At 37.2% G+C, this 14080-nt stretch overlaps 1 protein-coding gene across 1 annotated transcript; it reads left to right on the top strand.

Annotated features, from left to right (window-relative positions):
- The first annotated feature begins 269 nt into the window (after window positions 1–269).
- Window positions 270–12307, top strand: LOC113537989 (E3 ubiquitin-protein ligase DTX3L-like). Its single transcript, XM_034314303.2, has 15 exons — window positions 270–353; window positions 1192–1277; window positions 4140–4208; window positions 4319–4420; window positions 4995–5051; window positions 5151–5237; window positions 5525–5572; window positions 5817–5909; window positions 6014–6073; window positions 6161–6226; window positions 6681–6912; window positions 7058–7170; window positions 9378–10850; window positions 11475–11692; window positions 11816–12307. Exons 2-15 carry the CDS (start codon window positions 1233–1235, stop codon window positions 11883–11885), a joined length of 2733 nt encoding a protein of 910 aa, XP_034170194.2. The 5' UTR covers window positions 270–353; window positions 1192–1232; the 3' UTR covers window positions 11886–12307.
- Window positions 12308–14080: the final 1773 nt, after the last annotated feature.

Raw genomic sequence — 14080 nt, 5'->3', positions numbered from 1 at the left:
ATTCACTTAAAGCATACCAAAACCGAAGAAGAACTAATTAAAGCATATTCTGCATTTGTTCTTGAAAATATGTCTCATTTTCCCAATTATCAACCAACCAACCAACCATTAAACAAACAAACAAATACCCTATCCATCGATTTTCTTGCTATTTTGACCTTTTTGTGGGAATTTTCACTTCATGTCACTGAACACAGCTGATTAACTCCACAACTCCACAGTACACAGTACAGTAATAAACATTAAGCTCCGCCCACTCCGGATTTCAACAACAAATGCTTTCAGTTTCGTTTTGTCTGAAATGTGACGCGAGTGCAAAGCAGAGAGGACACACAGACACACACTCGCTTTCTGTAAGTAACTTATAACACACTCATTCGATTTAAAGCCTGTAACTTCACTGACATTAAAGTAGACTACACTAGCATGAGCTGAGGAAGACTACACTAGCATGAGCTGAGGAAGACTACACTAGCACTTTTACAAGAGTTAAAGAGCACTGGGCTGCAGTGAGGAAGTCAGGAGTGCAGTTTAAGAAACACAGAGAAACAGAGGGATTTTAAAGCTTTGATGATTATTCAGTCATCTCACTATATTAATACAGCATTTTATCCGCAATCTACAGCTTTTATTAAACAGAATTATCGAATGAAATCTCCTTCTTCAGTCAGCAAAGAGAAAACGAAAGTAAATAAAAGCCGACCTTTATGCAGCTGTTTTTCCAAATGAAACGATAGAAATACAAAGATATAAAAAGCTTTAGTGTTAATGATCAAGCTGAAACAGAAATACAGACTTTACAGACATTAACATCACTAAAGCTGTACAGAGTGATAAGTAACAGGACTGAAAGCTGGCTTTAAAGAATTCAGGAGGGATTTATTGTAATTTATGGGATTTACAATCACTGGATCCTTCTGGAGCACAAAATGTCAGAAGTGTTTTCATCTCTTCCAACCTTTAATAAAGTGTAGCTTATTTTCTTCTTTAAAAAACTTCCTCCTACGTGCTGATGGAGTCGGGTTGGACAGCATTCCTGTTGGTCCTTTATTGCTTTATGATATGTTTAAAGTTCTCCTCCACTCCTCCACTGCACACCTTTCAGAGTGTTTAATCAGTAACACACTATCATAAAGCAAATGCTGCAAATCAGGAAATGGATCGATTTCTTTCAAATGTTTTTGATTCCAGATCTGAAGCTAGAAGTGTAAATAAAGAAACTTTCATTAAGCATGGAAGAGAGAATGGAAACAGATGATTACCAAAATGCAGATGCTGTAAGTATCACGTTTGATCATTTAATTCTTTATCTTTCCTTATTGTGTTAAATGTGTTATATAACGTATAGTGACATAGACACATACACAGAACAAAAAGTGATATGAATACAGAAGAATACAGATTATGAATACAGAAGTCAGTTAGAAATATTTGCATAAAATGGTACCATAAATAGGTCCGGCTTTGTGGTTAAATGCCGGGAAAACACTCTGTATACTTCACTGTAAATTACAGTATGATATTAAACTTTTACATGTTTGTATTTTATGATTATATCATCAACCCAAATTTCCAGACACAAAATCAGAAGCCCAATCTGAGTCAGTTCAGCAACCAAGGTCAAGCCGAAGCCTCGATGCAATCCGGCACTGGCCAAAACCCGCAGGTTGTTTAAAGAATGAATTGACAGTGCATATGATTATTTTCATTCCTGCCTAATCAATACTAATCAATACGTATCACATCTAATCAATACTAATCAATACGTATCACATCTAATCAATACAAATCAATACGAATCACATCCAATCAATAGTAATCAATATGAATCACATCTAATCAATACAAATCAATACGAATCACTTCCAATCAATAGTAATCAATACAAATCGCATCTAATCAGTACAAATCGTATCTAATCAATATTTATTAATACGAATCGCATCTAATCAATACTAACCAATATGAATCACATCTAATCAATACGAATCAATACAAATCGCATCTAATCAATTCGAATCAATACAAATCGCATCTAATCAATATTTATCAATACGAATCGCATCTAATCAATACTAATCAATACGAATCGCATCTAATCAATACTAATCAATACAAATCACATCTAATCAATAGTAATCAATATGAATCACATCTAATCAATACAAATCGCATCTAATCAATATTTATCAATATGAATCACATCTAATCAATACTAATCAATACAAATCGCATCTAATCAATACAAATCACATCTAATCAATACTAATCAATATGAATCGTATCTAATCAATACAAATCACATCTAATCAATACTAATCAATATGAATCGTATCTAATCAATATGAATCGCATCTAATCAATACTAATCAATACGAATGACATCTAATCAATACTAATCAATACGAATCACATCTAATCAATAGTAATCGATATGAATCAGTACTGATCATGCCTGTGTAAATTGAGAGCTGTTTGGGTAATAACACACGTTTGCTAACAGCAGTATTAAATCCAGTGCCGCTGTCTGACAGTTTGATTTAAACACGTCGCTCTGAAATGGACGTTTCGGCTGTAAATACACTCAAACACATGCACTCACTGAGCACTTTATTAGGAACACTACACTGACACTGGGTAAGGCTCTCAGTCCCTTTGCTCTGAAACAGCCTCAATGCTTCATGTCAGGATTCCACAAGATGTCAGAAACATTCCTTTGAGATTCCGGTCCATGTTGAGACGATCGCTTCACGCAATTCCTGCAGATTGTTCATCTCTTGTTCCACCACGTCCTAAAGGTGTTCTACTGGATTCAGATCTGGTGACCAGGAAGGCCACTAAGGAACACTGAACTCATCGTCATGTTCTTGAAACCTGTTTGAGAAGACTTTTGCTTTGTGATATGGTGCATTATCATGCTGGAATGATAATCCATTAGAAGATGGTAAATGGTGGCCATGAAGAGAAGCACATGTTCAGCAACAAAACTCAAATAGTCTGTGGCATTCAAGCTATGATCAATTGGTATTAACGGGAACACAGGCTGGGTCCATGGATTCGTGACTCCACCATCTGTGTTCCTCAGCAGAAACTGAGATTCATCAGACCAGGCTACGTTTCTCCAGTCTTCACTTGTCCAGTGATGGTGAGCCTGTGCCCACTGCAGCCTCAGCTTTCTGTTCTTGGCCGACAGAAGTGGAACCCGATGTGATCTTCTACTGTTGTAGCATTTCTGCCTCAAGGTTCAATGTATTGTGCATTCTGAGATGCTTTTCTGCTCACCACAGTTGTACAGAGTGGTTATCTGAGTTACTGTAGCCTTTCTGGCAGCTTGAACCAGCCTGGCCATTCTCCATTGACCTTTCTCATCAACAAAGTGTTTCCATCCACAGAACTGCTGCTCAGTGGATGTGTTTTCTTTATTGTAAACTCTAGAGACTGTCGTGTGTGTAATTACCAGGAGATCCGCAGTTATGAAAATACTCAGACCAGCCCGTCTGGCACCAGCAATCATGCCACAGTCAAAATCACCGAGATCACACTTTTCCCTGTTCTGATGGTTGATGTGAACATTACCTGAAGATTAGATGGCTGATTAGATGATTGCATGACTGAGTAGGTGTGCAGGTGTTGCTAATAAAGCACTGAGTGAACGTAAACATAATAATTAAGTAATGTTAATTAATTAACAATATTGTCCCTTCAAAGTCCAGGAAACGTTTTTGTTTTTCCACACGGAGAACATCGGAGGAGACGCATCTTAATCAGAGATATCACTTATCTCGAGAAGTGAATTTTTTTTATGGATAAAATGAGCTGTAAGCATAGCATATAGCCTTTTTTATTTTTCATTTTTAAATTGTTTTGTTTTCAAGGTTACATCATAATACATTTGATACCAAATGGTGTGAACTACATGCAAGTGATTTTAATAATCTGAATGCGGAGCTCAGAAAATCCACTTAAGCAGCTGCGTAACCCGACTCTGAATACCAGGAACTTTCCTCATGTAAAATGTTTACATAACTTTTGGACATAAGTTGCTGACTCGATTGCTGAATCTGGTCATTATGCATTAAATGATTTTATGGACTGGGCTAATAAGACATGCATGGACATTAATGCTGTATCTGTCACAGGAAAGTGAAGACATGGACATGGACAACAATGGGGCTGAAGTTACATCATCCAGCAGTGGAAATCAATCAGTGAGTGACTGTTCAAGGCCGATACTCCATAGCTATTTATACAATAATAAGAAATTAATCATTTCAGAGACCAGCACAATTTTAATTATTTATAATATTTCTTCCAACAGCCACCTGACAGCCCTGTCAGCCCTGTCGTTACTACACAACCTGGCAGGATTCAACCCCAACATCCTGACCAAACTTCTCCTGGAGAAAAACAGAATCAGGAGGTTAATTTCTTTATTTTCATAATCAGATATCTCTAGGATTTGTCCTGTTCCAGTATTAATGATGTACGTATCACAGTCACTATGATGAAATGATGCGTAATTCTCTGTTAATGATTTATTTTAAATTACTAAGTGACTATTTTAGATCATATCAATTTTCCCCAAAAATATATTCATGAATGTAGCATGATACCATTAAATAACTCTTGGTTTATGTTTAGCAATTCAGAAAGACTGAAAATGACTAAAAATAAATAAATAACTTTTTTTTACCCTGGAACGTTGATCCCACAAGAGACATGCATCAGAGTTGTATCTTCTTCTTCTTCTCCTTCTTCTGCTTCTTCTTCTTCTTCTTATTATTATTATTATCATTATTATGCACATTATCATTATTTCTACTGATTTATTAATATAATGATTATCTTCCTGCAGATTTTTATCTGTAATCTTGTTCATGTGATTTCTAATTTTGTGTCCATCCATTAATTATCTATAAAATAAAGATGGAAAAGATGACGTGTTTCACATAACATATTTTTTGTATTATTTATTTATGTATTATTTATTACAGGTCTTGGGTACAGCAGATCTGGGAGGATCAAGTCCCGGGGTTCTACCTGCTGCCCAGGTTAACAATCAGAATGTTTCTTATCTTGTCATTGACACTGTTTTTAATCAGTGATCATTTGAATAAATGCTGATGTCAGATGTCTCAATTTTGTTGTAGATTTCTTCCTCAGTGTCTGATTATCCTTCTGCAGTACCTGAGGGACAACAGCAGCACCATCCCGGCATGGCAGCTTCACAAGAGCGGGTACTGCTAGATCAAATTTAACACATAATAAATATCAGAAAGTGAACACTTTTCACAGTTGAAGTGAACCGGAACAACAGAAAAACAGATATAATGTGTAGTGAGATGTAATGAAAGAAGTGCAGAACTCTGTATAAACACAGCAGCACAGGAAAGTACTGAAGGTGTTATACAGCGTTAACTACAGAAGTCTCAGGTGTTAAACACTAAAGCATGTTTATACATAAAATATTAATAATTGCATCATATTTTCCATATAAAATTCTGGATTTTGTTTTATATTACAGGATCTGAATACATCGGGTGATTGGACACATCCCTCTGTCGCTTCTCAGGTTAATATCAGTTTCTTAAAGCATCATCAGTATTATCAGGTTTAACACTGACTATTTTAACATTAGCTTTTACTGTTTTTTGTGTAGATGAACTTATAAAGAGATTGTTTATATCACAGAATGTGTAGACAGCAGGTGATGGGACACGTCTCTGTGCCGCTTCACACACTTCTCAGGTTAATATCAGGTTTAACACTGACTTTAGTGAGCGTTAACTTTCACTGTTCTTTTTTTTTTTTTTCAGTTAAACTCGCTAAATCTTAGCAAGTCTTCTACAGCTGAGGAAACGCCGAATGAACCTACAAATGCTGGAGATGTTCCAGAAGACCAGAAAATAGTAGGATTATATTAAAAAATATTAAATGATTAGATGAGAAAAACAGAAAATTCCAGTATTGGTACTGCAGTGTGTGTGTGTTATATGTAATTTTTATTTTTCAGGACCTGTACAGATCAGCTGAAGAGCAAAATCCTCCAGCTGCTGCTGCAGATGTTCCACAGGTTAATACTGGGGTTTTAAACTCATCATGGCCAGTTTTAATGTAGATTTTACTGAGTGTAGACTTAAAGTGTGTCTTTTTTGTCTAGACGTCCTCATCAGCGTCTAAGAGTTCTGATACAACACGCAGGAAATGTTCTGTTGATCAGAAGAAGGTAAATATTACATTTAGTCCTGATGTAGTGGACATTTCTAGGATAGATAGATCCTGGAGCTGGATGGATCCTGTAATGCAGGAGCTAAATGTTTCTATTAAAACGGTTTCTCACTGATGCTGTTCACTTTATTCCAAATGCAGGTCATCTCATGATGCTTTATATTATTTAATACAGCTTTGTTAAAGAACAAAATGTCAACATTTTTATCTGTTTATAATTGAATCTAAAGAAAGTAGATCCTTTTCTCACTGACATTAACACCACAGACGTAATTATGCTGGAGATACAGAGACGTACCACCACCATGCAGCAGCTTGATCACTAAAAGCCTGTTGAGACAGTGTTTCTCTAAATACGGACTGTATATGTCACATGACACTGGCCATGAAGGAGATAAATGCATCATGGGAATTCTGTGAAACATTTATTTCTGCTTTCTTTAATACATTAGGATACAAGAGATAGCGATGAGCTAAAACCCTCAGCACCTCGGGATGTTGCAAAGTTTTATGTGAAAGTGGACTGGCCAGAAGATCTACCTCAGAAATGGAAAACTCATCTGCAAAAAGCTCTTCAGACCTGGTGTAACTCTGAAGCAAAAGAGAGAGAGAGATGCAGTGTTGAGGTGGTTCAGCTTTTAGGTGATGGATGCACTGCAGAGGTGGAGATCACGCCATCAACTGGTGAGAAATTGCATTTATTTTTTTGTTGCAATTCTGAAAACTGAATAAAATGGATTAGTTATGGTAAAAAATAAACAACTATCAGCAAATTTGTTGTTTTGTTTTATATTTTATACCTAAAAGGTATTTTCCCATCTCTTAACAGCTTTAAAGGATATAAAAACTGCAACGTTAACATTCAGGTCGCTTGAGAAAAGCGCCACAGTACACTTTCAGGAAGCTGAACCAAAGTCTGTGAATAAATTTTCCAGCCCAAAGGTAAACTAATTATATCTTAACTGATCAAGCACGCAAATTTGCTGTGGAACTTAATTTTACTCTCCGTCTATTGTAAAATATTTTCATAAGGATTTTTTCCTTTATTAGTTTTGTATCAGTAGTTTTTTTATTTACATGCTGTATAACCTTGTTTTGGAATAATGATTACGGAGGGAAAATGACGGATCATCAAGATAACTGCCAAAGAGCTTGCAAATGCGCACAAACTCAAACAAAAATGATGTGCAGTGGCTGATGAGATTCTTAGTCCTGCGCTATATTTGGTGCAAACATGACACACTTAATGAGTTCTAGGTCATTTTTGTGTCATTCACATTTTTAAATATAAACTGTTCTAAACAAATCATTAATTTCTATTTTAAAAAATCACCATGAAGGAAATATAAAGCCAAGCCTAGACAAGATGCATGACATCATAAGAATGGTATCAGCCCAAACAAACCATTTTCATAGCTATAGTCCTAGAGATTTATATAGTCAGGTCCATAAATATTGGGACATCGACACAATTCTAACATTTTTGGCTCTATACACCACCACAATGGATTTCAAATGAAACGAACAAGATGTGCTTTAACTGCAGATTGTCAGCTTTAATTTGAGGGTATTTACATCTAAATCAGGTGAACGGTGTAGGAATTACAACAGTTTGCATATGTGCCTCCCACTTGTTAAGGGACCAAAAGTAATGGGACAATTGGCTTCTCAGCTGTTCCATGGCCAGGTGTGTGTTAGTCCCTCATTATCCCAATTACAATGAGCAGATAAAAGGTCCAGAGTTCATTTCAAGTGTGCTATTTGCATTTGGAATCTGTTGCTGTCAACTCTCAAGATGAGATCCAAAGAGCTGTTACTATCAATGAAGCAAGCCATCATTAGGCTGAAAAAACAAAACAAACCCATCAGAGAGATAGCAAAAACATTAGGCGTGGCCAAAACAACTGTTTGGAACATTCTTAAAAAGAAGGAACGCACCGGTGAGCTCAGCAACACCAAAAGACCCGGAAGACCACGGAAAACAACTGTGGTGGATGACCGAAGAATTCTTTCCCTGGTGAAGAAAACACCCTTCACAACAGCTGGCCAGATCAAGAACACTCTCCAGGAGGTAGGTGTATGTGTGTCAAAGTCAACAATCAAGAGAAGACTTCACCAGAGTGAATACAGAGGGTTCACCACAAGATGTAAACCATTGGTGAGCCTCAAAAACAGGAAGGCCAGATTAGAGTTTGCCAAACGACATCTAAAAAAGCCTTCACAGTTCTGGAACAACATCCTATGGACAGATGAGACCAAGATCAACTTGTACCAGAGTGATGGGAAGAGAAGAGTATGGAGAAGGAACGGAACTGCTCATGATCCTAAGCATACCACCTCATCAGTGAAGCATGGTGGTGGTAGTGTCATGGCGTGGGCATGTATGGCTGCCGATGGAACTGGTTCTCTTGTATTTATTGATGTGACTGCTGACGAAAGCAGCAGGATGAATTCTGAAGTGTTTCGGGCAATATTATCTGCTCATATTCAGCCAAATGCTTCAGAACTCATTGGACGGCGCTTCACAGTGCAGATGGACAATGACCCAAAGCATACTGCAAAAGCAACCAAAGAGTTTTTGAAGGGAAAGAAGTGGACTGTTATGGCCAAGTCAATCACCTGACCTGAATCCGATTGAGCAGCATCTCACTTGCTGAAGACAAAACTGAAGGGAAAATGCCCCAAGAACAGGCAGGAACTGAAGACAGTTGCAGTAGAGGCCTGGCAGAGCGTCACCAGGGATGAAACCCAGTGCCTGGTGATGTCTATGTGTTCCAGACTTCGGGCTGTAATTGACTGCAAAGGATTTGCAACCAAGTATTAAAAAGTGAAAGTTTGATTTATGATTATTATTCTGTCCCATTACTTTTGGTCCCTTAACAAGTGGGAGGCACATATGCAAACTGTTGTAATTCCTACACCGTTCACCTGATTTGGATGTAAATACCCTCAAATTAAAGCTGACAGTCTGCAGTTAAAGCACATCTTGTTTGTTTCATTTGAAATCCATTGTGGTGGTGTATAGAGCCAAAAATGTTAGAATTGTGTCGATGTCCCAATATTTATGGACCTGACTGTACGTTATAATGCGAGTTGTATAATTTGGCTATCAGTAATATTGTATAAATGTGTATTTCCATATTTATTAGGAGAACATGACTGAGACAGCTGTGACTGCTACAGAAACAACCCCACCTGAGCTCATGAAGGATGCAGGAGCTGCTTCTAATGAGATGACTGGAGCTTCTGATGCTTTTACTGTCCCTCCCTTTCTATACTGGTACCTGAGTCAAGCTTACAGGAAGGAGCTGGAACAATTTGAGAATGAGTTTGGAGTTAAAATAAATGCAGAAACACGTCTTTCACTCTCTGCTGCGAAAGCTATGGTGAAGAGTGAGAGTGATTCTTTCAGCAAAGCTACTCAGGCCTTTTCTACTCTTGTCCAGAATACTACAAAGAATCTCAAATCTGTTTCTGTCCCTCAAACACACATGCAGTCTGACATCATGAAAGAGACACTGCGTAATATTCCAAATGAAGAGCACAGGATCATGCTAAGCATGTCAGCAAATGAATACCTGCTGTTTGGACCAGGAGAAATGACATCAGTGGTTGAGAAGCGGATAAAATTGGAACCTGGTGATGATCTAGCAACACCATTTAGCCACAGAGAGTCACATAACATGGAGACATCTAGCAGTAGGACTTCAGTGCAGACCCCAAAGAACTTGGACATGGACATCAAGGACACTCAAGCTGCAGTTGAGATGGATGTGGCACACTGGCAACTGCTGAAGATTGCGTTTGAGAAACAGATTTCTGAGATCCAAAATAAATATGGAGTTCAGTTTGATGCTGAACCTGTCCACGGCTCGGTTAAGGTGTCAGCACGGTCCAGAGGAACTCATCAGGTCAATCTCGAAGCTCACGCCCTCAGAGCCTTAACTCATCTCTACCAAAAGGTCGTTACATCAGCAGTCACCTGTGATCTTAAAGATGCTTCCTCCACTGAGATAGTGTCCCAGGCACTTGAAAGAATTCGCTCTCAACACGCCTGTGTTGGTGGAGGGGAAAGAAACGGAAGCTGGAAACTTTTTGGACTGCCAAAGCATCTCCTTCCTGCCATAGCTGACATTGAGAAGATTACTGGAGTCACTGTATTTGATGAGAAGGTGAAGAAATTGCTCGGATATCCATCGGATTTTCCACAAGCAGGTGGATTTCAGTGGGGACAAACAGGGATGGATGTGATGAGAGGGGCACACGGCACTGACCCGAGAGGTGGAACAGAGAATTCTGATTTCAACCAAGAGTTCCAAAATAAAGCAAAAGAAAATGGTAAAGAAAAAGAAAGTGAGGATAATTGTCCGATTTGCCTGGATACGTTTACTCAGAAGTCAAAACTGACATGTGGTCATGAGTTCTGTGAAGAGTGTCTGAAACAGTCAATAAAGAGCAGCGGAGAAATTTGCCCTTTGTGTAAGAAAATCTTTGGAATATTAAAAGGAAACCAGCCTGATGGAACAATGCATGTCCAACATTGCCAATACAGGAACCTCGCTGGCTTTCCTCAATGTGGCACAATTGAAATTAATTACATCATACCAGATGGCATTCAGACGGTAAGAGAACATTCTTCTTTCTGTCTTAAAATCATTTAATCCCAAACTCACTGATGTGTGTAACACCTACATTAAATGAAGTGGAGGAGCATATAACTGCGAGGTGGAGTCTTCAGTTCGGCAGCACGTGTGGTGTAGTTAACACAGGTTTCTTGGTCATATGTTCTAATTAACTGGCTCGTTAACTAGAAGGAATGCAGAATAAAGACACATTTACATTTTAGATCAGCTGACATGTATACATTTAAAAACCAGTAAAGGTTCATCTGCCATTTGTTTGCTGTTTACAAAAAGATTACAGTATTTTCTGGATAAGCTTCAGTTATTTACAGAGATATTAACTTCATCACTTATCTAGCAGGCGTATAGCGACCTGCACTTGAGCTGCTAAAGTAACAGAGCAGATTTTATACTAATGACAGGATTTCTTCAAGGAGAAATGGAAAGGGAAAGTCAGTGATGGCATTAATGCTAATGAAACCTGTGTGTCCTTAATACTACAGTGTAATGCTAGTTATATCACTACTGTATTACAGGTGCTAGTTGTGTTATACTGTTTACATTGGCATTATCTTCTATCCATGTTACATCTCTAATCCTGTTTTGTACAACTTTATTATTCAGAATGAACATCCAAACCCTGGAAAACGTTACCATGGGACTCGTCGCACTGCGTACTTACCGGACAACGCTGAAGGAAACCACGTGCTCCAGCTGCTGAGAAGAGCTTTTGATCAGAAACTCATCTTTACTGTTGGATTCTCCAGAACAACTGGAGTAGATGATGTGGTCATCTGGAACGACATTCATCATAAAACAAATACATACGGTGGGCCAGAAAGGTAAGCAGAGTGACTGTTAAATAAAAATCTATGAAAGTTGAGACATTTTGTAGTATATTACACACACTTAAGCACATATACCATAATATTAAATGCACTTTAATGAATTTGTTCTTTCTACAGTTATGGCTATCCAGACCCTGACTACTTAAAAAGAGTGAAAGAAGAGCTGAAGGCCAAAGGCGTCGAGTAAAGACGATACAGAATTATCAATTCATATTTGACTCATAGATTGAATACTTTAAAATACTATTAAAAAACAAACAATTGCAAGTGGCATCACGAAGAATGAAGTAAATGATGAAAATGCTTAAATGAATGTTACTTTTAACAGTGTGCAATGTGCCTTATGCAGATTATTATTAAGGTGACGGATTGTTATCTTGAATATTTTGCTTGGTGGATTTGATGGATTTCTGGTTTCCTTTTAATTATCTTTTCTGTGTCTGCACTTTTTACTATATGTATGTATTTTTAACGGAAATGTTAATGCGTCTTCATATAATTAATTTGCTTTTGTTTAGCAGTTTCAGATTGTCTGTGTGATATTAGATGCTGCAATGGTGGATTGTCAAAACAAATTAAAATACAAGCAGATCATATAAAACATGAAAATGTCTTAAGTTGTGGTTAATGACTTCTTTTTCCATAGACAATAAAAAATAAAATAAGAAGGAAATGTCCATGATAGCAAATAAATAACTTAACATAATCATAAATCAGCAATGATTTCAAATGGCACTGTTGGGTGTCACCTGGAAGAGGAAGGGCTTCCTTTTCAGTCTGCTTCCTCTCAAGGTTTCTGCCTCATGTCGTCTCAGGAAGCTTTTCCCTCGACACTGTTGCATCTGGCTATATGAGCGCTATACAAATAAAATTATTTATTATTTATAAAAGTGAGGAATGAAACCCGTGAGATGGTCACGAGTCTCAGAGATGTGAAGGGCAGAGTCAGTGGAAGTGAAAGGTAGAGATGTAAAAGAGGAAAGATTAGAGACGTGGGTAGGAGGGGGATAAAAAGTGCTGCAGTCATGTGTTTTGAATCCTTGTAAAGATGAATCTGAGATATTATACACTATAAAACACTACTATATTATTAAAAATAAATCAGCCATTTTAAAATAACATTTAAAATTGTATTATTTTAATACAAGAATACAAAAGAATTTCAATCTTCTTAATCATCTTTAAAATCAAACAGGAAGTGATGCATGAAATGTTAAAATATAGAAACTATTAAAATTCAGTGTTAGAGCTACTATTCACTTTAACTAATAATATTAAAAAATAAAAATAAAAAAGGAAAAAATTTGAACTGGAAGCTAGTAAGCTCCTTTATTACCCATTACATTTTATATTATAAAATATAAAATAACTACTTTTAAACTGAATAAAGAATATTTGTTCTTGGACTGGCAGCTCATCCAGGGGGACTCTACAGGTTTACCCCAGAGTTCCCGAAACCCTGACCACAGTGAAGAGGTTACTGAAGACAAATAAATGAACAAATAAAGAGTTTTTATACTACAAATATGCTTTCATAAAAGATTATTATATGGAACTGGAATAGAATATTAATATTACTTATTGTGTACTTACTGTGTACTAATGGAATATTACACAATAACCCTAAATATAGACACTAAATTTAAAAAAATCACTTTAGACTAGTTTTTGCTTATGCACTTACTGTCAGGTCCACGCATGCCATGAACTCCACTTCCCAGAATGCACTGCGGCCTACAATTATAGCCACTCTGGACTACACTTCCCAGAAACCATGGCAGCTAACTCACTCGCAATCACCTGACTTTTGATCAAACCTATTTCCAGTCACACACACTCAAGCACACACACTATAAAAGAGACTCTCACTCATAATATCTCTGTGAAGTAACGTTCAGTTTGTGCTTTACATCCTGCTTTACCGAGACTTTCCCACTGATTACTGTCCTTCTGCTTTTACATTATTGCCTGTTTCTTGATTCACGAGTTTAGTTGTGCCTCGTCTACTCTGTTTGCTCATCGTCTGTACTCTGACGTTGTTCGAGCTTTATGTTTTGGATATCTCTGCTTTTGCTCTTATTAAAAGTACTGAACTTCATTTGCATCCATCTCGTGACAATTACATTAGTATTTATAATTAAAGTAATTCTGATCTAATATTAACATACCAACAGTATTTACAGTATTATTCACATTAATATACAGAAAAGGAAAAATATTAGAACAATTCACTTACTCTCACATGGGCTCCACTGCGATGGTGTACAGTTCATCAGTCTCTCCTCAGATGAGAGTGTTTCGATGATGTCACTGAACTGATCAGTTTCCAGACACCCGATTGACCACAATACCACTTTCAGATCCGGGATCTAAATGGAACTG

Source organism: Pangasianodon hypophthalmus, chromosome 20 (genome assembly GCF_027358585.1).
Source record: "Pangasianodon hypophthalmus isolate fPanHyp1 chromosome 20, fPanHyp1.pri, whole genome shotgun sequence".
Classification (NCBI taxonomy): Eukaryota; Metazoa; Chordata; class Actinopteri; order Siluriformes; family Pangasiidae; genus Pangasianodon; species Pangasianodon hypophthalmus.
This window is presented reverse-complemented; position numbering and strand designations above follow the sequence as displayed.